General features: G+C 35.2%; 1 protein-coding gene across 1 annotated transcript in view; it reads right to left on the reverse strand.

Annotated features, from left to right (window-relative positions):
- LOC129806955 (uncharacterized) overlaps positions 1–27,986 on the reverse strand; it is a 71,758-nt gene that overhangs the window by 8,084 nt on the left and 35,688 nt on the right. Inside the window, exon 2 of the mRNA XM_055855833.1 lies at positions 26,503–26,685. Coding sequence (XP_055711808.1) covers positions 26,503–26,685 — 183 coding nt within the window. The remainder of the gene's footprint in view (positions 1–26,502; positions 26,686–27,986) is intronic.

Raw genomic sequence — 27,986 nt, forward strand, 5'->3', positions numbered from 1 at the left:
TTTTTGCCCCAGTCTCCCCCAATGATTTATTAAATTTATTTAAAAACTGAGGATTTCTTCCTTTATGTTTTTGTGTATTTACCTACGATTAATTTCAATATTAGGGAATAGATGAGCGTCGGGGGATGGGGTAGCTTTTTCGCAAAGACACGATTTTTCCCAAAGCTTTCGGCTCAAACTTCAAAGCTTCCTCAGACGTTAAATCTAGAATTTTCTTGCCTTGTCAATTAGTCTAGGGGGTCTAGGGATTCACAGGGCATGAGATTTGGGGCACTGCACTTTAAATTATTGTATTTATTTTCTAGTTTTAGCTTTTTAAATATATTTCTTGCTTTCTTTTGGTTTGGATTTCTTTGTGATTTCTTCATGTTCCCGAAATCAAAGACAAATGAAATTTTATCAAATTAATTTATAAACTCACTGAATTTATTTCTTTTGTAAATTACTCTGTCTATATTAATTTAATTAAAAATAAATTTAAAATTAATTGCAATGATAACATAAAGAAGAGAAAAGTTCGGAAAATTATGACAAATTTCGAATAGTTTCCAATATCGGACACGTCTTTTGTTTCTCAAAAATTCACTGATTTTTTTTAGTAAACTTGTAGTGGCTTTACAATGCCCTAGAATCCAAAAAACGTCGACTCTGTAGACGATATCCTGTAGTAAAATCCTCTAAACTGGAAAAGCAAAAGACTTCGAGAAAATTGGTGTCCGATATTACACACAATTTAATATCTATATTTTTATTTGCCTTAAATTTATAATTTTAGAGAAAAAATGATAAACTACCTTTTGAGCTATCAAAATAGCACTGATTTAAAGGAATTAACAAATATGTTCAAACTTAAAACCTTAGAATTTTTAAGCAACATGTCCGAAATTAAGCACAATGTAAGCAGTTTGCTTTAATGTGTGTGAGTAGAAGGTTTATGGCGACTACACACTGGAGAAATTTATGTCCATATTGAAGCAAAATCCATATGCTTATGCAGGAAAAGCTCTTCAATATGAACATAAATTTCTCTAGTGTGTAGAGACCATTATAGAGTAATACCTACAATCAATAAAAAATTGGGAGGAATCAATTGAACCATATTATGAATTGAAAGAAAATCATTGAAATTATTTCCCTTTTTATATTATTCTTTTTTTTAATATATAGGGGAAACTAGGGTAGCACCGAATACTGATTTTTATTTCTAAACTTCTTGGACTATGACGATCATTTCTTCAGTGAGCAAACATACCATACAATATTCATACATACAAATTCATACAGGTATTGTCCTCTGAAGTCTAATATCAAATTAAAAAATCACAGTGTTCGGTCGAGCCCCAGTTTTCCCTAAACTCCATTGAATTGCTTCACTATTGCTTCCATATCTATTTTCCTTTTGGGATTAATTAATTATCATCTAGTGACGATAAAATCTGTCAATATATCAGATGGTTGCATATCATGCGTATCAGTTTGGTATATTAATTTGCTTTGAGTCGCTTTTGTCAGCCTTTATCCTATCTATTGAACAATTATATTTGATAAACTATAAATGTGAATGAACGTGATTTAATTTAATTGTAAATTAATTTTGTATTGTGTGGGTGCTTTTTAGACAAATACAACCCACTGAGATAAATCTAATATTCATGAAAACAAATTATTTAGAATAACATCGACTATACAATCGCTTCCTAACAATATTTATGTCAGTACGGCTACAGTAACAAATTACGATGAATTTGCTCATTCGTATTCACAGCTTTAATTGCAATTTGTGTCACATTAATTACTAGTAGATATAATTTTAATTTTATAAACGACTGCTATTAACAGAAAGCGTGAAATTATGCCTTGAATTTGAAATAAGACAGAGCGCAGCAGATATCTGGATGGCCATTTCAGTGATTTATAGAATAAAACAGAATTTCTATCCCTAATTGTAAAAGTCTAATGGAGAAAAATGTTCAAAACCAGAGATATATCCGTGAGAGGGAAAGTATAAGAGATTATCCCAAAAATTAAAGACTATAATGATTGTTCGAGGGATCTCTGTAATTTATATCAGAAATTTCTCTATCATTCATTCTCTGTCTATACCATTCGGAGAAATCACGTTAAATCTGCCCCCCAAAATTGATGAATTTCAAGAAGGATTTGATGAAGAAATAAATTGGAAATTTTACGAGATTTTTTCTAATTTATCACGTCATGTTTAAGTGAACTTATGAATTTGATCCATTTTGATTAAAGGAACATAAATCATGCGTAAAAAAGTTGCAATTTTTCATTTGTAACTGGGGAGAAAGATTTTACTGTCAAGTTGTTACTAATGGCCATAAATATCTCAAGAAATTTCAGACTCAATTTGTGTCAAATTAAAGTAGATCACGGTTTGATTTTTCAGCCTAATTTGACATAAAAAAAAGTCTCCGACCTAGAGAAACCCCTCTTGATTTTTTTTTGTCAAATATTCTTTAAGTCGTATAAAAAGTTATATAAACATTTTATCCTCAACATTCATCCATGCAAATTTACACAAAAATGAAAATGACTGGCGGCAAAGAGCAATCAAGGATCACTCTTACATTTAGCAAAGTGAACAAAAATGTCCTTTCATAACGAGAATTACACAAAAGAAACACTGGAAAATTGATGTTTCCAGAAAGAAAAGTGAGGGTGTGGAACTGTTAGACAAGAAAATAGCATTCTTGATTGTGTTTTTTTCTTCTAGTCCTCCCCTACCTTAGGAAAAATCATTTTCACCATCCTAAATAAGGGCTGTGGGATGGAAAAAAGCTGCTGAAGTCAACTTTTTTTTCGAACATTCATATTATTTCACTTCTTGGTTTTCTTTGACATTAAAAAGGCCTATACAAAGAGTCGTGAAAATTGTATCAACATTATTTCTTATAATGTTATTATACATTGCAAATGGAAATTCATCCAAAAATCCATCATTTTCTTTAATAATCCTTCCTAGGAAAAATGAAATATGAATAGAGATACAGTCAGAAGGATTGAAACTCAATATTCCCTTTTCGATTTCTCATTCTACGGGAAAAAAAAAACTTTTCAACCACATCCTCCCACTTGGGGTAAAGGCGAGGCCGTGTTAGGATAAAAAAAATATACAAAAATATGTGATATATACAAATAAGTTAAGATGAGATTCCGTCACTTTTTTTCTGAGACAACATGCTCCAAATCTGCAAAGTGATGCTTGTGCTCAATGAAAAATGAAGGAAAAAAACTTTCTTTCGTTGGGATTCAAAATTTCCAAGTAAGATTGCCTTCTTGTTGAAAAGTTGAATAAAGATGAGAGTTGATCATAAAATTTAAAACTTTTGAAATACATTGAGCTGCTTATTTGTAACAAAATTTCCATACAAAATACCATGAGTTTTAAATTGAAACCTTATAACACTTAGGAACAGATTAAAGGTAAGGTCATTTAAAATATAAATAAACAATAATATAATCAAATCTTTTGTATCGTATGATTTAGTATGGTTTAGTTCCATTTGAAAGTCATAATCATCATCATCATTTTCAACCGCTTAACCCTATCGGGGTCGCAGGCATGGGACATCCAGTTTAGCAGCCTACGCCTGTCGATCCTCCGCCACTTCAGGAAGACATTCGGGTTCAAACTCAAGGCGCTCCAAGGCAATATTCTGAATCTGATTCAGCCATTCACTTTGTTCTAGATCTGCCCCTAGGCCGACACCTCACAATGGCTAGCATAGCTTTTCTGGGGGAACCTTTTCCATTTGAAAGTAGGAGAAAAATCCCTATTTCAAAGGCTCCCTAATTCAAAGGTGCCCCACTTTCCCCTAAACCGAAATTCGAACAAGGTATACACGAGACACATTGCAAAATCATCAAGAAATTAAATGTCTTTCTTTGGCTTTTAAGTTCGATCCTTGAATTTTCGAAACTCCAGTTATGAACACAACGACTATAAGTACATAGTGATCAGGAAGGAATCTTCATTTTTTCCATTTTGTTTTTTTTTTTTATACTTTTGTTTTTCTAATTTATCTTTGAAATCTTTGTCTCCGGTAATCTTTGTTTATTGGATACTTTTCCTTTGGAAATTTCCTCTTTCATACATTTTGCACAAGTATATTTTATAACTTCCCAAAAATTTCCCTGTACCCGGAAAATTTCTCTTTGCTGGAACAGGCAAAACCAAGAACTTCCCAAAATACAGAGAATTTCTCTTTGACTCAACGGGCGATACTGATAAATTCCAAAACACAATTTCCCTTTACCGAAACAGTAAAAACTGATAAGTATGAGCTTGAAGTTTGATTCTAAGCGAAGCCTAAAGTAATTATATAATATTATTACTTTATAATATAAAGTTGTAAAGGGCTTCATGTTTTACCAGAAACTTAGACTCTGCATAGCGTCCTCATCCTAATTTAATAAAGTTGTAAATTCATTATTTTATTTAATAAAATATATTGTGCAAAATATATGAAAAACGAGATTTCGAAAGACAATTTATTAAAAAATAAAGGTTACCGTAGGCAAAGGTTCCAAAGACAAACTGTGAAAAACAAAATGAAAAAAAACGAAGATTTCGCAAATCAAGTAGGGTAAAGTGATACAAGTTGGACATAGTGTTATAAGTTGGACAATTTGCCGGTACAAGTTGGACATGGCTTTTTTCGTGATAAGTACAGTACAAAATTTGATTTTAAGCACAAGGAACCAAATTATAAAACTAAAGCATTAAAAATATACACATAAAAATGAAGTACTAAATTTATCAAGAAAAAAAGCTCTGTCCAACTTGTACCACTTTGCCCTACGGACGCCCACTTTGCCCTTTTAAAGCGGACGTAAAGTATTCACTTAGGGGAAAGCGCGATAACTTCAGACGACTCAGGCTTCGGACAATTCAATTTTTTCTCTGTTCCTTAAGGATTAGGATTTCACTCAGAGTTTTTTTCTGAAAATTTGAGGTATTAGACCAAGTATTAAAATATAATATTATAATAGGCCAAATTCATTTATAACACATTGAAAAAAAATTATTTGTGCGAAGCATAAATTTATTTTCAAAAATTTGATAAAAACATTTAAGCAATAGAAAGTGTCAGAAAATTTTTGAATTAGGGGAAAGCGCGCTACCATCAGACGACTCAAGCTTCGGACAATTCAATTTTTTTCTCTATGTTCCCAATGGATTTTACTTATAGCTCTTTTCTGAAAATTTGAGGTATTGGAATACCTATTAAAATATAATATTATAATTGGCCAAATTCATTTATAATACACTGAAAATAATGATTTGTGTAAAGCATAAATCGTTCGAAGGTAGCGCGCTTTCCCCTACATGTTACAATATTTTTTTGGAGAATTCTTGTTTTGATCTTACAGACATGCAACAGAAACCATTTTTACAGAGTTAATATTTAAAAATCAACATTGAATTTTGCATAAATTAGCTTTAATAATATTCAGGTTCAATTATTACTAAATAATTGTTCAACAATAACTTTTGCACTCTACAGGTGTCTCATTTGACTTTATTATGATAAAAAGCACCAGTATATTATTTTAAAGCACAGCGGCTATCCCTAAAATTGATTAATTAACATAAATCTACACGAGAAATTCAGGTAAAATTCAGGTAAAATTATCAAAATGATTCAATTAAGCATTTAAATTTATCTATATCATATTATGCTTTAATCTTATGCTACTAAATTAATTATGTTAAATTTTTGATAAGAATTATCCAAGACGACCGGAACAGACCAATTAACCGAAGATCTTTTGCCTTTTCACAAAAACACTCTTCATCATTATGGCTTACCAGTCTACTCTTCAATGCCGTTGAAATAACAAATATTTCAAAAGACTCCAGCTAATTAAGCTCATAAATATAAAATTCTGCGGGGAGCACTTGTAAATTTGGAAAAGATATTTGTGTTATTTTTGGGGCATGAACCATTATCAATTTCTATTGTTATTCTTCACAGTGAAATAATAATTTTCTGGAAAAGCTCATACGATTGTGAGGAAAATGGAAAATTTCAAGTGGTTACGAATCCTTCGTTAATGCCACAAAAAGCTTCACAAGCAATCGAGATGTTTTATTGTCGAATGTTAGCATCAGAGAATCAACATTGTAATATGTCCTAAAGGCTCCAGGGCTACCAGAATGTCTCTCAAGGAAGATTTACATACACAAGTATTGCAAAAAGACAGATGTTCATATAAAATTCACAAAATTTAAGTCAATTGTGTGGAAAGATTTTTTTTTCTTGAGTGTCTGAAGAGCTTTCATCACCTTATTATAATGTCTGTATTTTGCTGAGATTATTTTGTGGGAAAATAAAATGATATTGTGCTAAATTTCATCGGATTTTTAGAAGATTAGCTCACAGGGTGAGATGTAAAATTCACCAATTTCATCCTAAACGATATTTTAATTACGTCCACTTCTTAGAAAAGACTCATTGTATTGGGTTTTGAGAGAAAAATATATTTTTTATTGGAATATGATTTTTTATATAAAAGAAAACGAGAAAAGTAAATTCTTTAATGAAATAATGAAATTCGAAAATATACCAATTTAAATCCGAAAAAAAATCCAAAACCCATCTGAAATGTAATCGGAAGTTATAAGAAAGAAAATTATCCAAATAGATGTTTAACATAATACGGTGTCTGATAATGGGTTAACCATATTAAATATGATAACTTTCAACCAATGATAAAAAATTATTACTGATTTTGGAAACTGAAAATAATATTTAAAACATTCTCTTTAAAAAAAATTAAATTTGATTATTATAAGGTAGCATTTTAGGGTATTCTGCTTAACCTTCTTAACCCTTTAAGGACGATTGGAACACCGGTGTCCCATAGAGAAAATAATTTTTCCTGATTACCTAAAATTATTTTTTTCTAATGTTTGTACGTAATTGCAAAGTAGAAGTTTGAAGGACTCTAGTATATTTTTTGCAAGTCTCCAGCTGTTTGCTATATTAGTAAGTTTTTAAGCTTAAAAATTACGAATTTTTAAATTGTCATAATGAAAATTAATTTTAATAATTTTTTATATTTACAATTTTTTTAAGCAAAACCGTTTTTGAAAAAGAAACTACAATACTGAAACACAATATTTTTCAGTAGAGTAAAAACTATCATTCATTAGTATTGTCAGAAAAATTACTTAAATTTTTGAGCTATTTTTGCCCATATCGCTCATACAGATAAAAAATACACCATGTCAGTCTCTGTAAGATTTTCAAAGGTTAGATATAAGACCTTTTACTGATTTTGTTTATTGGTTTTATTTTTATTATTGATTTTCGGTCAGTGAAGAAAACTGTATCGTCGTTAAAGGGTTAACCGATTGAGACAAGTTGGATTTATTGGAACGGTCTAGAAATATCGGATAAGCTGAAGCAGATTGAGAACCGACAATGAATGAATCAAAGGGGATCAGTGGGTTATAGCGTGAGCTTTTGGGAGGAAAATTTCGTGGCTTAACTCTCGTAGTTGTGAGTTTGAGCCCCACCCGGTGCGAAGATCTGAATTTCTGGAAGAAGAAATTTTCACATGTGATAAAACTTAATAAAATACCCTGTCTTTGCCAAAAAAAGAAACCGGGAGTATGCAATAAGACATTCTTGGGTGGTCTCCGAAGAACACAGCAATTCTTCCAATGCGTAAATTTTAAAATATGATTACGTGCAATAAAAATACCACGATACGGTTAATAATAAATATTAAGCACTACCGATAACAAATTTTTATTTCATTTTATTCGTTTGTAAGGCAATAAACATGAAAAATAGAGAAATGGAAAAGAACAATGAGCTTATTTTTTTAAAATTTGAACTTTTTTCTTACACAGTATCAAATTCAAAGTTTAAATAAATATTCATTAAACTTTTTATTTTAACATCACGAAGCAGTTATGTAGTCCTAAACCTGCCAATATTCTTTTCCACCAAAATCACAAAAGACTTACTAACTTCGAAAAGTTATTAAGGCTTCCTGATATAAACAGGAATAGGTAATCTTCCTAGTATATTTTTATAGGAATTTCAAATTTCCTTTGTTATATAGATAATAACTAAGTGTTATAGTATAGTGTGGGAGAACTTCAGACAAAAATTGCATATCACAATTTGTAAATACCAGAGTTTGATGATCTGGTATAAGAATGATGCTTTTTGGTATATTGATAACATGAGTGCTAACTACTGATGAACTGATATAAAACCTTAATATTTGAATAGTAAACCCTGTAGTAAATGATGTCTTCTGGGAGGAAATGATACAGAAGGTAAGTGAATTGTCTTGTATGTTGTGGAATATGAGCTGTTTCTCAAGATGCGATATGTCTCAAATTGAGTTCAAAATGGATGATGGAATTATTCATTAAATAATAAAGTGTTCTATCTATGAGAAGAGTGCATCTCTAAGGGGTATTGTGTATTTGAGAGATTTTCTCAGGAGGTCCACGAATAAATATAACAATAAGGATGGGAAAGGGGTTTAGACGGGTTACAAGATAGTATATCCTTCACATCCTTAATGCAACTTCCTCTGCATATGCTTTGAATTTCATAGTGGAAAGCATAACAGAGCCTTTTGAAAGATTTCAAGGGACTATTAACAGAGATTCTTCTTTTATTATTAAAACTGTAGGAAATTTGCATGAAAGAGCTTTCCACGGAAAAGTCATAAGAGGCATCATTTGTAAATAAACATTCTTAAGAGGAATTTTCATAATTAATTAGATCAACAGTCGTGCACTTGTTAAAATAATCATGGACAGGAGTACGTCTTTACAGCATTTTCCAGATTAATCTTGCCACGAGAGAAAGAAACATAAACAGATTGAGGTAGGGAAAGAAAAAGGGAAAAAGATCAAAGAATGACGACCGGATATTGAAGTTTTTTTTATCCTCCACAACAACCATCTTCCCTCACTTCATCATTTAGTAGCATCTCCAAGAGAATCATTTCGTCATTCGTGGGTGGATTTCATTCATGTTCGTGCTTCAATTGATGTAAATTACAATATTTCCTGCTCTGGAGGAGTACGTGCTAACACCGCTCACACCAATTCTGTCGCCAAGCACACATCATCAGAATTTATAAATATACATTTTGTAGCCGGGCTTTTTGCCCTGAAAGATTCCTCATGGAGACCAAGGCTTATCGCGGCCAATTGCCCGGCAGCGACCCAGCTCTGTGCCCCATCCGAACTCTTCCAGGCCATGTTACCGACTGACTGACAGTGTCGCCTGTCAGACAATCCCCCACACGGCGGACAACAGAACTATACCACCGGTAAAAGGCCTTGCTTGGAGCGAGAGGCGGGAAACATGAATTTCCCGCGAACAGGGAAGGGAATCCACCAGCCGGGCTCTATTTCGCTATCAGGTGGAAAATCTCGACTACAATTCGGCCATCCGACGACTCACCGTCCTCGGTGTAGTCAGTACCAAAAGTGAAAGGTAGTACTATTGCCTAAGCACTACTTCCAATCCAATTTCCCTTAAGGTAACTGCCACTGGCCTCAGGAACTCCATTCTGAAATGAACTTCAGCAGCCGTTTCGGCCGCTTCTCAAATCTGCGAAAAGCAAAGTGCTCTTCTGCTATCAGCATCATCGGCATCATCCATCACAAACTGTTACCATATTGACAGGAATGATTTCCATGCATAAGCAGCCTCCATTTGTCTTATGCGGCTGCCAAACCGGCATTATGTCAGGAACTTTTGCTACCATGATCCGCTACTACCTTCCGTATCTCTCTATCTCCCAAATTCGACAGAACTGTGCCCCTGTCTGAAATTAACATTTATCGGACTAACAAAACTGTGGTAAGGGAACTTATCCACGTCCCCTTACTCATAACTGCGTCTCAGAATTCAACAGTACTGCACCAGACTAACAGAATTGTACACCAGAACAGGGACATATGCGCTCTTTATCCGTAACTGCTTGCACAGATTCCACAAAACTGTGCACTTGTCCGGAATGTCCACCGTACCGACAGAACTGTCTGGGGAACTTCTATGGCACAAGCCATTGCGACTCTCTTGTCCGCGCCCCGCTTACTTCTGACTGCTTATTTAGACTTCAACAGACCTGTACACCTGTCTGGAATGCCTACCAGACCGACAGACTGTCCGGGGAACTTCTATGGCACAAGCCATTGCGACTCTCCTGTCCGCGCCCCGCTTACTTCTGACTGCTTATTTAGACTTCAACAGACCTGTACACCTGTCTGGAATGCCTACCAGACCGACAGACTGTCCGGGGAACTTCTATGGCACAAGCCATTGCGACCATCCGCGCCCCATTGTCCGTAACTGCTTACCCGGACTTCAAGCAGAACTGTACACCTGTCTGGAACGTCTTCCAAACCGACAGTGCTGTATCAGGCTTCTACGGCATTAGCCGTTGCGTCCATCCGCCGCCCTCTATCCGTAACTGCTTACACGGATTTCAAGCAACTGTACACCTGTCTGGGACGTCTCCCAAACTGACAGTATTCTTTCAACTTTTGCGTCTATCTGCATCCCTTTGTTGTATCTTCAGCAGCTTCCACAAATTTGAACAGAACTGTACCGTTCGGAATGACTACCGAACCGTCAGAACTGTAATGGAGAATGGAGATTTTAATAATATAGATAGACCATTGCAATCAACGCACTCTGCCCCTTTGCGCCAATTCGGAAACTTCCCCATTTTGAATATTTCTCCAAAGATTAATCTTCATCTCGTTTTATAGAATTCTGCATCATTGCCAAATTACCTTCAAAGAATCTGGCAAAAGAGAACATGATCAATCAATGCAGTGTTCATAATTCAACAAGGAAACATATGTGTTACTTTTCATTTGGCCTCACAAATTTATGATATGTTTCAGCTCACATTAAATATATTCAAGTCCCCAAAACTCCTATCTTACCATGAAATACCATTAGGAATCACACATTACTTCAATTTTCAGCTCCCTATAACATCTTATTATTCTTTTCTCTCCACACTTATTAACTTTCTCTCGGTAACTACTCCATTTATAATATCGCCTGCATCTAAAAATGAGGACTTCACGTAATTCGCCACATGTCCATGTTTTCAAATTAGTTATCAGCACCTAACATTGATGCGAACATGGCTATTTTCATCAGTGTGTAACTTCTACCTTAAATTTTGGGTAATATATAACCAACACCGGATTACTTCTCCTGAGCACTTGTCCAACCCTCTTAGTGCTCCAACCGGTGCTCAACCCAATCAGAAGACCTTCTCTGCCTCATACAACCTGTTACTGCCAAATCCTCCGAAGATTGATCAATCTCAACCACCGCCACCAGAGCCGTTTGACTGAAAACACAGTCATTGCCAAGTTCAACCCTCCCTGCGCCTTGTCCTTGCCAGCGGGAACCCAGCAAGTTGTGGATCACCGACCGGCCCAGGCAGGATTTGTGTAAGAACTGGCACAGTTAGTTGCGAATAAACGATTCGTCGTAAATAACAGTCCCCTATTATGGGCTAAACATGGGTTGTTAACTTCACACCCAAATAAAGCCCTGGAGGCAGCATAATATTTGGAGGCCTCTCCGAGGCTTCCTTCACTTGTAGATAGTGAACTAAGCGTTTCAATGGGCAACCCTCACATCACACCAAAAAAACATCACCAGACATAAACCGAATGGTGCGTCGAAAAGCGTATTAAGAAGCCCAGACAACCATTATTGGTTAAATGTCTACCTTCAGCCGTTCTGGGAGTCACAAAAAGGGCCTTTTTTACTAGAAAGGTGGCTAATGAGCACAAGATACACTGGGCTAAACGGACTGGTCTTCAGCGTACTAAGCCAATCCTAGATCCAGGAAGCAAATGCAGAAAAGAGATCCAAAATCTCAACAATACTCCAGTTAAGAACGCCAGTTGACCCGCCTACGGGACACTGCTCTCCTGGTTTCCGCTCAAAAGAAGTAGGCATCAGTACAGATGAGATTTTCCGACAGTCTCCAGGACGAAGAGGACAATATTCATATCCTATGCCATCGTCCACCAACTGGGACACCGCGGAGAAATTTCCGGGTAACAGCGTCCATGTAATTTCCTGCGATGAAACGATTCCAATCCGGAGCCCAACCGCTCTTCACCACAAACACCAAAACAAATCTCTAACAATGAAGGGGATGGCCACTATAGACTGACCAGTCGCAGCGTCCGAGCCAGCCTTGGGACCATCTCAATACTCCGATAAGGCTCAACCCTCACGCGGATGAACACCATCATCCTCAACATAACATCCTACATTGATCACTCACCAAACAAGCCACACTTCGAGGTATTGCGAGCATGCTCTGTCCTCCCAAATCCCGGGCCGAGACCGCTCGCTCACCGCGAAGTGGGCATCTCCCAACTATTCAGCTCCTACTAATGGAAAAACCTCTTTCCTCATCGCTCAGCCCTTCACATCCCAGATACAACATCAAGATGACATCTGTTTTCATTGTTGAGGGATCTCAGTGGTATAATAGGCAAAACCGCCGGGTCCCGGGTGGATGAGATCCCCGGCCCGACTCTCAAAGTTGCGAGCTCGAACCCCGCTCTTTATAAGCAATTAAATTTCAAGAAAAAAAACACCTTCACCGTGATTAAATGCAATATAAATAAATATACAGCCTCTGCTCAAAACTCCGGGGCACAAAAGGAGCATACACATTTAAGGGAAGGCACTCCTGGGCGGTCCACAATGGACCCATCATACCCCTCCTACACGGCATGTACTACTTCACAGTATGACCACATTGCAAAAAAAAACTCTCGCTACGATTAACAACAATAATCATTGAGATTACAAGGCTCGTAGAAGTTGATTTGAGGATTGATTCCCATTTTCCTGCTATCATCACCTCAACTCCCATTATGGTTCATATTTCAGCTTCCCAATTGCTCGTTCACAAATCCTCAACTCAACATTCTATATACAGTAAACTCTCCCAAATTCGGGCATTTGGGACCGAAATGTCAGACGAATTAAAGAGAAATTCGGGCATCAAATTGTTTGAAATTCAACAATTTTCTTTGTTTACCTGCATACTCATATTAAGTTTACACGCTCATATTAACTGTAAATTTCATGAAATCCCCTTAATAATGCAAAATAGCATCACAACTGAGATAAAGCATGGCAATTTTGAGTATATTTGCTTCATTCGATAATCATAATCGAACTCGAAAAATGTCAACAACTTTTTTTCAAATTTAACTGCTGCCCGAATTAAAAAGTAGCCCGATGTTAAAGAAGCCGAATTAACGAGAGTCCACTGTAATTTGGTTCAGTCTTTCCCCTTTTTTGCGATCATAGATTCCTTAAACTACCACCTACAGCACTGTGATGTGTTTTTAGATTTCAACTGACTTGCATTTCATCAGAAAACCGACTCGACTCCCACGCCAGTCCCCTCCAATATCATCTGTCTTTGTATTGCTTATCAAAACACTCACGATATATTTTCTCGTTCTGCTCCGCACAACAACATAACCATTAATTCTTCCGTGTTCCTTTAGTGGATGTAGAAAAATCCTTTCCCTACTCAAACTCAAAGCCAATCGGGCACCCAAATGCTATCCTAGAGGTTATATGGACCTTCCCATAATACCACACTCGGTCCCTATCGAAACAGCCTCCACATTAGCATCCCTTCTCCTAGGGAATCTATTGAGTTCACCACCCTGGGCAGTGGCCCGCCCCACAACCCATTATCCAAAAAATCCAAAAGTTATTTTGCTATTTCTGGGAAACACACACTTGCACTTGCATCAGACATTTAATGTTTCCGCTGTGACAATCAGAAGGGTGCCCTTCAATTTAAGAATTCTCAAAATTCCCAATTTCTGGCTACTTTGCCGCCCCCAGTTTCGTCCTCCCTCTCCACAACACTAATTTCTCCTCGTTGCAGTCCAACTAGTTTCTCTGAGCCTCCTCCAGTCTCACCTAAAATTCCGCTTCCTTGAGTTCCATAAAATGCCCAGACACTAACTCGACTTTCCCATTGCGACATGAGACTGATTACTAAATCTGTCAACCATTTATTGTTATCCACACTCATAATCGAATGTAAAACACGTAATATTCAATGGGGTGCGCTCTTATTTACTTTCGATATCATCTTATTGAGCTCCCTGTAATCCAATTTGTAAAGAAACACCTCCACGATTTTTTTTTAACACTGTTTAAATAGGTACCACCGGGTCCTCATTCGCATGATAAGAGCTTTCCTGGTACAGAATTGCAAGAATCTAGAGTTGTATCCATATCTGTGCTATCATGTAAACAGGCTCTTCTGGGCGAAATATGCACAATGTCTTCCATCCTTAGAAACTCTCTTCCATGCCGTCTCCTGTTCAGCTTCTCACCCCGTAGAATGAGCTATTCACGGAGTTGGGCTTTCCCTTCGACCATTTCTCCCAATCTCTCCCGCATAAACTCGCCAAGCACTCAACAAACTCTACCTCCTTCTTACAATGTTCTGCGAAACAATATCCCCCCATCTGCATACCCAATACATTTTCTGCACTTTCGGTTACTTGTCGCAACCCCTTTTTTAATTTCAAGTCCCTTTTATTCGGAATATATTTGAAGAAAAGTACGTAAAATCACTTCCTTTGAGAAGTAGCAAAATAAACAAAAACAACTTGACAGTTTTCTTGGCATCCCCGCCATCTATTTCTCAACTCAGAAAACTGTTATAAAATGCTGTGAGTTCTAAATGTGCTTAAACCGACAGCATAAAAAAATAAAATAAAGAAGAAGAAGAATGTGCTAAAATGGTATTTCCCCGACATGAGTATGGTGGACTTGAATATATATTACACTCTCTCAGGACAACCATGGGCTTCCAAATTGAGCCCCCAATATCCAGAGATCCCTTTAACCTGACTAGGATGTTTCAACCCAGCGGAATTGACCCAATTTTACTGACATATTAAGCCAAAATTCCATACTTATCTTTGTCACTTGCAGACGCCATTCGCCATTCTCTGCACAACCAAAACCACCACTGAATTATCACTATTCCTCCTGTGGAAGGATTCCAAATCCCACTTCTGACTTGTAGCCGGGCTTTTTGCCCTGAAAGATTCCTCATGGAGACCAAGGCTTATCGCGGCCAATTGCCCGGCAGCGACCCAGCTCTGTGCCCCATCCGAACTCTTCCAGGCCATGTTACCGACTGACTGACAGTGTCGCCTGTCAGACAATCCCCCACACGGCGGACAACAGAACTATACCACCGGTAAAAGGCCTTGCTTGGAGCGAGAGGCGGGAAACATGAATTTCCCGCGAACAGGGAAGGGAATCCACCAGCCGGGCTCTATTTCGCTATCAGGTGGAAAATCTCGACTACAATTTTTTTTTTCGAAAACCACAAAGAGGAAATAAATCTCTCCAGCGGAAGCCCCATTAACCAATCAATCAGTTGTGAAGAATGAGAAAATCATCTTCAATTGAACATATCCCAGCATAGATCATCCTGTTGGATACTTGAACAACTGGAAAAATGGTTTCTCAAATATGTCGCATTGGTTAATTGAGGAAATCTACTGTATCCCTTTCGTACTTATCCAGCTCTCTTTTCTCACATTTTTTTTTCACAACATCCAATTTCGATATATATGAGGTACATGAGAAAGATGTGGAGTAAAAAAGTCACTCGTTCAATACGTGATGTTCTTCTGGAATCTTTTACTCAATTTTCAACGCGCCACTGAAGTCATACAAGCTTTTTTTCTTCATTTACGCATTTCTCGATATCCGGGAAAATGGCAAATTGAAATTCTTGGAAGATTTCACAGTTCAGTTTGTACTTGCCCTTCAACTCTGCTCTAAATTAAATCGTGTTTATGAAAGTCACAATAAATTGGATGCAAAATAATCAGCCTAAAGGGAAGCAACGTGTCCCCATTAAAACAGTATCCACATAAAATTCAAATTAGTTCGATAACTGAATAATCATCAAAATAGTCCTTCCATAGCTAAAATCTTCGTGAAATCATGGAGAAATGGGTGAAAGGCAACAAAGACAAGAATAATTTATCGTTAAGCTTTGATATTTAGAATTACAAATATCCCGAATATTAGAAACGTATATGGCATATCGATGTAATTATCATATAAATTGTCAAGGTATTACATTATCATTGTTGTAATATCTTGTGGGATAACCCTTTAAGGACGAGTGGGACACCGGTGTCCAAAAACCAAAAGCAGTTTTTTTACTATAAAAAGTTATATTGTCATCTAAATAGTCCGATTTTTTTCATTTTTGGGACACCCGTGTTCCATTCGTCCTTAAAGGGCTAACCGTCAAAAATGAATGGGACGTGTCCTTGAGGAAAGTCCAAAGAATACCCAAAGTTTATCGATTTCAGGATTTCGTTACTAATTTTCAAAGATCCAGCCTTACATGAAATCTAAGCAGGTTGGCTTTCTATTACCGCTTTAAGGATGAGTGGGACACCCTTGTCCCAAAACACGAACAAAAGCATCAGAAATTTGTTTTTAAACAAATCATTTTTCTGAGTAATTAGGACACAAAATAACTTTCTTTAGTCCTTTCTATAGTTCTTGTTTTTAAAACTTCCTATAGTTCGTGTTTTTAAAACACCGGTCATTCGTCCTTAAAGCGGTAATAGGAAGCCAATAGATAAGATTTTCTAAAAACAAAACCATTTTTTCTAAGTAATTAGGACACAGAATAACTTTCCATATTCCAAAAGAATTGTTCGTATTTTCCAGACACCGGTGATTCGTCCTTAAGGCGGTAATATAAAGCCAAGTGTTCCGAATTTATAGTGTTGGAAATTTTGACAATTAGTAAAGAAATCTTGAAATCGATAAATTTGGGGCTTCCGGCAGAAATGTAGTAGACTGAAAGTTTTTTATTTTATAAATCGAATAACAAGAATTGACGGAAACACTAGACCTTTCTTGACTTTCGCAATTTTATTCTTTACGACGTTTCGAGGATGAATGTCTTCTTCATCAGGTATCGAATTTTTGTTGGGAAAATCACGTACAGGCGGGAAATGGTTACACTTTTTTGGACTTGGATCACAGATTGCACTTTTAAGTTCACCATTCGACTGATCGACACAGAGGACATTCATCCTCGAAACGTTCTAAAGAATAAAATTGCGAAAGTCAAGAAAGGTCTAGTGTTTCCGTCAATTCTTGATACACCCCATCGGACCGAAATTCTTCACTTATAAATCGAATTCGTTATATATAACCATTTTTATTAATCATATAGACATAGAGCAACAATGAAAGTAAAGAACAAGGACCGCAAGTCGATAGTTATCGACTTGCGGTCCTTGTTCAAAATCGTCAAGGCTTCAAATGACTACCATGACAATGATAAACGAAAACCGAAAGTTTATACTTATATTTGTTTAAATTTTACGTAAGGCTGAAAAACTTGATTTTTTTAACGTATTAGGACTATTTGCAACTGTAACAATTTGATCAGTAACGAACTTTGGAAAGAAACTTAAAGTCCATTGAAACTTGAAGTAAAGTTGAAATACAAAAAATAATAATTATATTACTTCAATTATCATTAAAATCGTAATTCGGTAAACGTATAACCGCAAAAAAATTAATCTATAACCGTAAAGACTTGAAGTAAAACTGCAATAGTCTGAAAGTTATTAATGAAAACCCAAAAATAATTTCTAAAACCTGTTAAATTAAAAACCGATGAAAATATTTAAACATAGTAACAAGGATTGGTAGTCAGCTTTTACTATCTTTAAGTGTATCAACATCAATTTAGACAAAACAGGAAAATATTAATAAAAAAATGTATATAAATTCAAGTGAGGCTACAGTTGAAAGTTCGTAGCAAAAATTTGAAATTTATAATATTTATAACCCTTTAGGCTTTATTAGTTACCATACCCTGTAATTTGACAACTAAAGCCATAATTTGATATTAAAAATGTAAACCTCACATAAAGCTAATAGAATCGCTAGAATTGTTTCTTGTATCAATATAAAATTATAATATAATATGGCATTTATTATTTGTTAAATTTATGAATCAATTAACGAATAAAAGTTCAAAGTCTAGACAAATATTTGTTCAGAGTATTTAATATAGGATTAAGAGATATCGTCGAGCACTTATTTCCTGACAAGAAACACCTATCTTTAATGTCCATTAAGCAAAATTTATTGGTAAAATATATTTTAAAGCTTTAACGAGGCTTTAAACAATTATATAGCCATTGCAAGAGCTCTTGATTGATTTATCAAGAGGAGTTTTGTCTGGAATTGTCATGAGGTTTTTCCCAAAATAAATTTGATTACCACAAATTCCCATCACTCAAAAAATAGAACAATGTCTTCACATTATTTATTTTAACAAATTTATTTCTCGTATATCTCTAGAACCTCAAAATGTTTTTACTAGGAATTTTCTTAGATTCAATACCCACACATAATATAGTTTTCTTTATGCTATTTTTCACTTTAACCCCATTCATGAATTCCCAAGGCAAGGCCTGAAGTGACACGGCTTCCGCAAGAATGGGCTTTATCAGCCACCCCAAAAGGAGATCGAATAGAGATGAAAATATCCATAAATAGAGAAAGTGGCGTCAAAGAACAATATATGTCTCAGAAAAGATATTCAGCACACCAGCCACATCCGTTTTATGCCTCCGTCGAGAGTCAGCTGAGGACCTGGTATAAGGGTCCGACCTGATTACCATGAGAAACATAGCACAGTAGGGAGTTGAGTAACAAATGAGATCCGGAATTGATATTAATTTGAGCACTTGCTTTCCATCCTTCCAAGGTGGTTTCTTTCTTATCGGATTGAGTAATAAACCTCAGAGAAAAAGACGTGATAATTAAATCTTATGTTCTTGGGGGAATCAAAAGTAAAGTCCTAATTAGTTTCTGTGGCGAAAAAGCCAAGATATAGAGTATACCGAAAAATTCCAATTAGCCCTAATATTTTAAAAGATTTCTCCAAGATGCTGATATAGAAGATGGGCTTTGCAAATTACTTTTTCTAACTCAATTCTTTTTTTTTTCATTGTTTGTGAAATTGAAGTCTGTAAACTACAAAATTTCTTCTTAATTTCTTTAATTAAAAGGACAGACGACAGAGACAGCTAATAAAGAGAAAATTTCCCCATTATTTCGGATTTTGTTCTGAAGGACTTTCGAAAGAATTATTATATTTAAGTATTGAGAAACTGACTGACAAAAATACGAAAGCGTCCTTTTTAAATTAAAATTTCTATGATATCACATGAACAACTATGAAAGATTCCATCGTAATGAAAATTCCTTCCGGATATTTATTTGTTTTTACTATCATTTCGCATGGACAATTTATCTTGAATGTTGCTTTTATTCTCAGTTTCTAGTCGCGCAGCGATTCAAAATAAAACATCATCAGTATTGTTCATTAATTTCCATAAATGTGCTGTTCTTTCTCGTGCACTTAGAATTTTTTCGTCAATTTCTGTGCTGATTTTAGTATTCAAACAATGACTATGATTATTAGGGGGACAGTAAAAAGGGCCCAGTGGCAGGAAAAACACGCAATGCAATCCGTGTGTTGTGGAACGTGACTGATTGCCAGCAAATATAAACAGAAAAACGGGAGAGATGCATGAAGGAAAATAGTATTATTTATAGATGAAAAAAAAAGACCACAAAAAAACAATCCATTGAAATGTTGGAGATTTGAAGAGAGAGAAAAAAAGAGGCGAAACAATAATTGAATCACTCCCACCAAAATAATTGTCTTCCGGTGTGGAAAATTGGGAAGTGAGACAAGAAGAGAAATTTATAAACTTTTATAAATACCACGCCTGGTGTGTTCAGTCTGAAAGATGAGATTTAGGATAAAATGGTTCTATCACATATGGTAAGTGAAAGTTAATTTTCCTAAATTTTCAGTGCTCACAATTCAATTTCTTGGCTTTTTGCACCTATTCACTAAACATTTTTCAACATTTTCTACTATACATTATATCAGTGTTAAGCTCAAAATAAATCCAAAAGATAAGTATTGAATAGCTTAGGGTAAAACTTATTTTTATTATAGAAAATTTTGCAGAACTATCTTATCATTAGGTTAGTCACTAATTCATTATGGCGTTTTTTTTACATGTTTTATTTATAGTTTTGATGTCATATCGACCGCTCAGAATGAGAAACAAACAACTCGCAGTAGACAAATTTTACAGGAGAGCGATTTGAACAGGGGGGTGACATTAGCTCTGAAAAATGCGACCGGTTTTAGTGTAATTTTTCCCTTTTTTCGTACACATTTCACGAGATATCTCCAAAACCACGCAGGTTGCCAGTTTAGGGTTTTCGGTTGCCTCTTCGTTATTATATTGGCTTTTATCTTGTATTAATATTTTTTGCTAATTCATTCTACAATGACAGAAAACAGCTAATAAACTCAAAAGTTTTTTCGGCACGCTAATAACATATGGGAAACATAGGAAACGTCATGCCCCTGGATTTGAAGCTGAGATTTTACATGCAGAGTATGGGATTTTTGAGATTTAAAATCTTTGAAAATAATTAACTTTCAAGTATAATATAGGGAAGGTAGATGGTATAAAGAAGTATCCAAAAAGTGAATAAAACATTTTTTTTTTGTGAAAAATCGAGTTGTTCGACTTATATTCTGAGTGGTCGATATTCATCATGTCTATTACCTTTATTAGTCCTTTCGGTATTCAGCTTAAGATTTTTCTAAGAAGTTACTGTGCAAAACCATTAACTTAATTTAATTGGATTAACTGTTTTGCATTTTATTATTATGCAATGACTCAAATTCTGTCTTATAAATTGAAAAGATTAAAAAAAATCAAAAGAGCACTTGAAAATTAATATTAGCCAGTGAAAATATAAATTTGAACAATATTTTAAATTAGATTAGGATGATTAGATCAGGAAAATTTCATGTAATCGAAATTTACAATCCTTCATTTTCTCAAAAGTTTGCCTATGTCTGCCCCATTCTTTCTCATTCTTCTTCTTCTTTTGAACATCACACCAATTTCAATTTAGTTGAATCTAATTTTAAGTGCGAAAGAATGGGATAGACACAAAAAAAAACGTTTGAGAAAGATAGGAGTGTGAATTTCGATTTCATGAAATTTTCCTGATCTAAAAGACGTGCCAGAGCCATAAATACTGAAATATTTGCAAAAATGGGTCTAGTATTTTAGATCAGAAAAATTTATTTAAATCTAAATTTACATCCTTTCCTTACTCAGACATCTATCTATCACTTTTTAATACCAAAATTGAACTGATTTGAATTTCAAGTGATATTCAAAACTAGAAAAAATGTGCAAAAGAGAAGAATTTGAATTTCGATTTCATTAAATTTCTCTCATTTAAATACTTTTCATCAGGGGCCCATCAAGCCTTAGGAAAAGTGAAGCTATTTTTCAGTTTTCCTTGTAAAAATTTTGCAGATATTGCACCGCGATTTAAACAAATTTGCTCGTAGTTCTTATATTATTTCGGTGAACATTATGAAATACGTATTTTTAGATATAGCTTTTAATGTACAATTTCGAAATTTATCAGACTGATAAGTCAATTCTCTTGAAAACTTGCCAATAGTCTTCAGCGCCTCTATGCAAAAACGTATGGAAGGTATGGAACCAAGAAATGTCGAAAGGCCCCTGCTTTTCAAAAACCATTATCATCCAAGATGGTTGCAGGTACAATGAAAAATTCTTTATTTTTCCTTTGCCAAATATCTCACTGTTTTTAAAATTCCAACTTGTGTATGATCAAATTTTAAGTTTTGCTTATCAAATTTACTGTTTTCTGCCTACTTGTAGTTCAACTACTACAAGTTCGATTGTGATTATCGAATGAACTAAATATGCTCAAATTCGCCATGCTTTGTATCAGTTGTAGTGTGATTTTGCATTATTAAGGGGCTTTCATAAAATTTACAAATAATATGAGCATGTAAATTTAATATAAGTGCGCAGGTAAACAAAAAATTGTTGCATTTAAAAGAATTTCATGCCCGAATTTCTCTCTAATTCAGGTGACATTTCGATTCCAAATGCCCGAATTTAAGAGAGTCTACTGTACTTATTCGAAGAAAACACATCCCTTCCTATTCATTGAAATATGTATCAGCCTAATTACAAACATTTTTCTTACAAATTATACGCAATGAAAAATTTCATTTGCTAACTAATTCTGCCCCGGTCTCCCCTAGCGTTCCTATTAATTTTATTTTGGACCCTCAGGGGTTAATAATATGTACTTTCAATATTATTTTTTGTATTATGGTAGAAAAACGATTAGACTATTAAGAATATTGAAATGTATAAGTATCAAAATTAAATATTTGCAGGTCAATATACTTACTCTAATTTCAATATCTGTGACGTCTTGTCAGAACCCCCCCCCCCCCCCCCCCCCCCCCTCATAGACTAACCACCATCTCCAACGTCTCCTGTTTATGCTCCCTGCGGAAGTAATCTTAAAGTGCGTGAAAATGGCACGAAGAGTGCTAAGAAGAGGAATATGGGGAGTGAAGTTAAAATTTCAGAAGGAAAATTATAAACAGTAAGAACCATAATAAACAACATTTGCAACTCAAATGTGTCGTGAATGTCTGGGACTTACGATGAATATTGCCGAGAGTACTTTATGTCACGGGCAATATAAAAAAAAAAGTGATGAGGGCCTCTAGGATTTTGTCTTCTTCAATTTTTCAGACAATACTAAACATCAAGCCCTCCCAGCATGTCGCACCCGCGCAATGAAATTTAATATTCCTTCCACCTGAGTATCATTTATCTGACACCGGCGTTGGAAAAGCTGTAAAAATCACGAAATTACTCAAACGTGTCAAATTATGGAGAGTATGGGGTAAAGTTTTCGGAAAGTAATTTAACTAAAAAAAAAACAACAAAATCAAAATTCACCCTCATTCTCCCAGGAAGACCATTAGCATGGAAACTTCAATCCAACAATGAACACGTGCTTCCTGTATTTTGAATCCCATATGGAAGTGCCCTAAAGAATGTGCATTTTCTGAGAAGAGGAAGGCGGCATAAGACTTTTGCTTTTCAAGCATTCCACCACAACTTCTCCTTAATGTGTTGTTCTTTTTCACTTTGCAGGGATATCGAATTTCTTCTTCCTTGAATCACACTCAACTGTGACCAAATGGCTCTCTGCTGTTTCTTCCCATTTCAAATTTTATTCAAAAGATCTCATTGTACTAGACAATCCTCTTCTGGCCATCCTCTCGCTTTTTTTTTGTACCCTCTCTGATCATCTTAAAAAAGACCATTCACATCCGAGAAATTAGCAATAGAAAAATCCAGAGGAAATGTTCAAATGAAATAAACATTGATAAATAGTCTGCGGAGACAATGTTGATGTTTCATGGAGAGAAATGCCATCATAGGCTCAATAATCATCTCAATTGTCCGTTAAATGATAAATCATTAATTAAATTCCCAACAATAAACCAGTTTCAATTGAATTTATTGACATTATCACGTCGATGGCGTGGCGAGGCGCTCTAACTCTCAAATGATGCACCTATTGGCACTTCCTGTTGAGGATTTTCTATTTCTTTTCTTTCACCAAGGCACGTAGACTTTTATCCCTTGTAAGTTTGCACTTGGAGGGCTTCCAAATGGGATTTACTGTGCCGCATTTCTAGTTGCTATGAGGCGATGTGTGCACAAAAAAAGCTTATTACTCTTATTCATTTTATCATCTCCTGTCATTGTAATATTAATGTTTCTTTGAGATAACTTTTTGTCAAAAATTGTATTTATGATGGAATTTTGACATTTTCTCATGCGATTTTCTTAAAAAAAAAGATTTTGTTTTGCTAAAAATTGCTCTTAGGTAAAGGCTTAGGGGAAAGCGCGCTACCTTCGGACGATTTGTGCTTCGCACATATCATTTTTTCAATGTGTTATAAATTAATTTGGCCCATTATTAATATATTATTGTAATAGGTAGTCCAATACCTCATGTTTTCAGAAAAGAGCTATGGGTAAAATCCATAAGGAACAAAGAGAAAACAATGAATTGTCCGGAGTTTGAGTCGTCCGAAGGTAGCGCGCTTTCCCCTACTCAAAAATATCTTTCAAATATAAAATCGTTAATTCTGTTTAATGATTTTTTTTAATATATGTATTAAGAATTTATAAGAATTAATTTGTACAAAAAAATTGGTGTCTTATATCGTATTGCCATGGCTATATTTTTTTTAAAATGAAAGGAATGTTAATGAAAATTGAAATGAAATAGATTTAACTTAATTACTGGACAAAAATACAAGATTCAAAAAGTCACGGGTTATAGCCAAATTTATTTTATAATGAGGACTATAAATCGATCTAGAGAGCACATAAAAAAAATAATCAATAATTAACAACAAAATTCAAATTGTCTTTTGAATCCGCACATTTTTGCTTAATTGAGAAATACGAGCGTTTTTGAAAAAATTCTAATCGAGTGATTAGAGATTTGTGCATATAAGGCACAAATGACCCGAGTTGACATTATCCCTAGTTCAGTAAAAAGCAGTTCCGGTCAATATCCCTTGGATCAAAATCCGAAGAAAACCAATATCCCAAATAGTTTTGACATTTTCAGAATTTGGACCTTTCGGAATATTGGCTTCTCGGTATTTTGGCTTCTATTTTGGATTTGGGCTCTTCGGGATTTTGGATCTTCTAAATTTTGGCTTTTGCAAAATGAGATCTTGATCATTCGAAGTTTCGACCCATTTAGAATTTTGACTCTTCAGGGTCTTGTCTTTTCCGGCAAAAAAATCTTCCAGCATCGACTACAAGACCAAGAGGTAGACCACCGAAAAGATGGTACCAGTCTTGGACATCAGAATCACAACTCCTGCTGATGCTCAGTACCATGGCACCTTCAAACACTCAATCACGATAAATAATCCGTAGCCCTACTGTGGGAAAACAGGTATTTGCCTAATTAAAGTAAAAAAAGAAGAAGTCTTTTCCGGATTTTTGTTCTTTGGGATTTTGGGTCTTCTGGACTTTTATCCATTCAACATTTTTTACCGTTTGAGATTTCAACCTATTTAAAATTTTAAAACTCTTCAAGATTTTGGTTTTTCGAAATTTTGGCTTTCGGAATTTTAATAGCATACGAGTTTGAATACAGTTCATATTTATTTAGCAATTGAATAAATTTTACTCATGCTTCTCTACTCAATTTTTTAACTTTAAAAAACATTGAAATTCTCATGTAGGTTTTAGCAAAGGGAAAATAAATTGATTTTCATTTTAACTGCAACCATCTTAGATGTTAATATATTAAAATATAGCCATTTCTGTAATGATTTAGGTTTTTTACTTAATTTATTGTTTACTTCAATTAGTATTTCCTTATTTACTGAAAACAATATGTTTTCATTCTGAAAATACCACATGATGTTTATTTCAGTTTAGTCGACTAAAGTTCGCATTAAATTCTGCTGAACAATCTGTAAGTACGCAATTTGCTAAGAGTGAAATTTAGAAATATTTTGAATTCATAACATTAAGCATGAAATGTTGACCTCTTCCTGATAACAAAGTATAGTATTTCCAGCAAATATTTTGCAAAGCTGATCTCAAATGTGATAAAGCCGCTTGAACAACGCGAAGGAAATTGTGCAACTTAAACGCCCTTCGGACAATGTAAATGTAGTTGTATTTGCCTGGAAGAAAGATAAACCGGCAGCAGAGATATTCCTCCAGCAAACCAACATCTCTTAAAAATGGAAATCCTACAGAGAAGGCCTCTTGAAGAGGGCTCCAAAACGTATCAAAGACGAGGGAATAAAGGGCATATGGTAGCTATTAAAAATTTCCGCTCAAAATTGTGGGTGTGCAGAGATGAATATGGATTGAGGATGAAATGAAGAACAGAAGCTAAGAAAAATTAATTCGATGAAAGATTCTCTGCTCCATCCAATAAACCAGATGTCTCATAATATTTTTCAGTCTCTTTTTTCTTTCTAGAGCTTCGGTGTTTTTGGATATATAGGAGGGTTTGAGGAGGAAACTGAAGAGAGATTCCATTGAAATACCATTCACAGAGATTTTCATTGTGAGTCAGGGAGTGATTTCAGAGTCTGAGGAAGCAATATCATTATGTAAGAACATTTCAATCGTATTGTTCAAATGAATATCACACTGAATATTATCGCTTATTATGAATATCGTGGAATAAAGACACTGTGAGAGGCGTCTTGTTTATGACACTGTGCTCTCATCTCCTCGGGCATTTTTCTGTTGGGCCTGGTCACACGATGCGACCAAACAAACCAATGATAAGATAAGAATTTTTGGTGGCACTGAGAACCATGCGCAACATCTTCCCAGAGGAAGAAAGATTGAAGGTGAACGGAAATTAAGAAATTTACCTGTGGGATTGTGTCGCTGAGGCTGGAATAGCTTGAGGCTCTCGATGGACTTCTGGTGGGCAATTGATGATCATCGGTGGGTTCTGGGCTGCCGCATAGTGACGATGAGCATGATGTGTTGGAACGTAGTGACAGGGAGTCCGAACGGTTGCGAAGAGGCGATATCTGTACGTGCTTCAGCATCTGCGAAAGGCCAGAGTATATAAGAATGTCAATGAACCATCTCACACAAATAATCTCTGAATCATCATTTTCTAAATTGAAAACATTGCACTCTTATATTGATTTAATGGAGCATGAGACATTCTCCACTCCACCCATTATCAATTTTCAATGTGGAACACACAAGAATCACCATGAACAATGTCGACATATCTCACAAATTGCATTACTTTGCGGTCTAAGCAGCAATTCTTCCCTCTTGGATTATTCTCAGAGATAATTATTTGTGAAAATTGATATAACTTGGCAAGTAGAACTTTGAGCTACATTGCAAGTCCTAAAGTTCTACAGAAGTTCCTAATTCTTAAATCGATACAGGACTTTAACCTCAACCGCTATCTGATATCCTATTGAAAAGAATCTCCCAACGGTTAAAGATTGGCATCTGAATTTTTTATTCTCGTCTTAGGATAAAAACTTGGTCTTACCCAAAAAAAAATCTTAAGCTATGCTAAGTGATCCCAAGGATATTTTGGGGAGACCCATTCATGTAAAATATGCAAAAGATTTTACAAAAAAAAAAAACAAATTCTCCAGAGAAAGAAACCACTTTTGTATTTGCAAAATAATAGACCTCATTTTGTATATCTTTCTTGAGAAGATTGTCTCCATGAGTCTGAGAATTTTCTTCACATCTCTGGCTGAACATCATTTGAGGCACACCATTGAGACATACGAAAGAGATGGCATTCCAGATTGAGTGGAACGAAATAGAAACAGAGGAAAAAAGATATTTTAATTATGCGTAATCATCTAAAATGACTATTGCCCCAGAAAGTTGCGTGTGTGGTTGGAAAAAGGCGATCAAAGAATTAATATAGAAACTCATCGGTTAGATTTATGTATACAAAATCGATATATTACCCAAAAGCTTGGTGAGATTTATTGGTCATTCAATGAGGTAATTGGCCTTAGTATTTGCCTCCAATGGAGCTCAGTGATCTTTTATTGAGTCGAAAATGAATGGAGCAATTGGCATCAATTGACCAAAATATCGTCACACGTTTCCAGAGTAGAGATGCGTTATGCTTGGGAAGACACAAGAGGATTGAACGAAGCCCTTTTCATTGACACTTTTCACATTCCCAAAGACTTATCGTGAACAGCTAATCTATCCTATTGCCCCTTGAGTGTTGTCTTCTGCACCCATCTCCTTACCAAGTCTCAACAGTCTAGAAAACATTCCTTCCCAACACCATTCACATTTACAACTCTTGGAGTAAGATTGTTCTGCAGCCAAGGTAAGGATGATTTCGTTAAGT

This window comes from Phlebotomus papatasi, chromosome 3, assembly GCF_024763615.1.
Source record: "Phlebotomus papatasi isolate M1 chromosome 3, Ppap_2.1, whole genome shotgun sequence".
Taxonomy (NCBI): Eukaryota; Metazoa; Arthropoda; class Insecta; order Diptera; family Psychodidae; genus Phlebotomus; species Phlebotomus papatasi.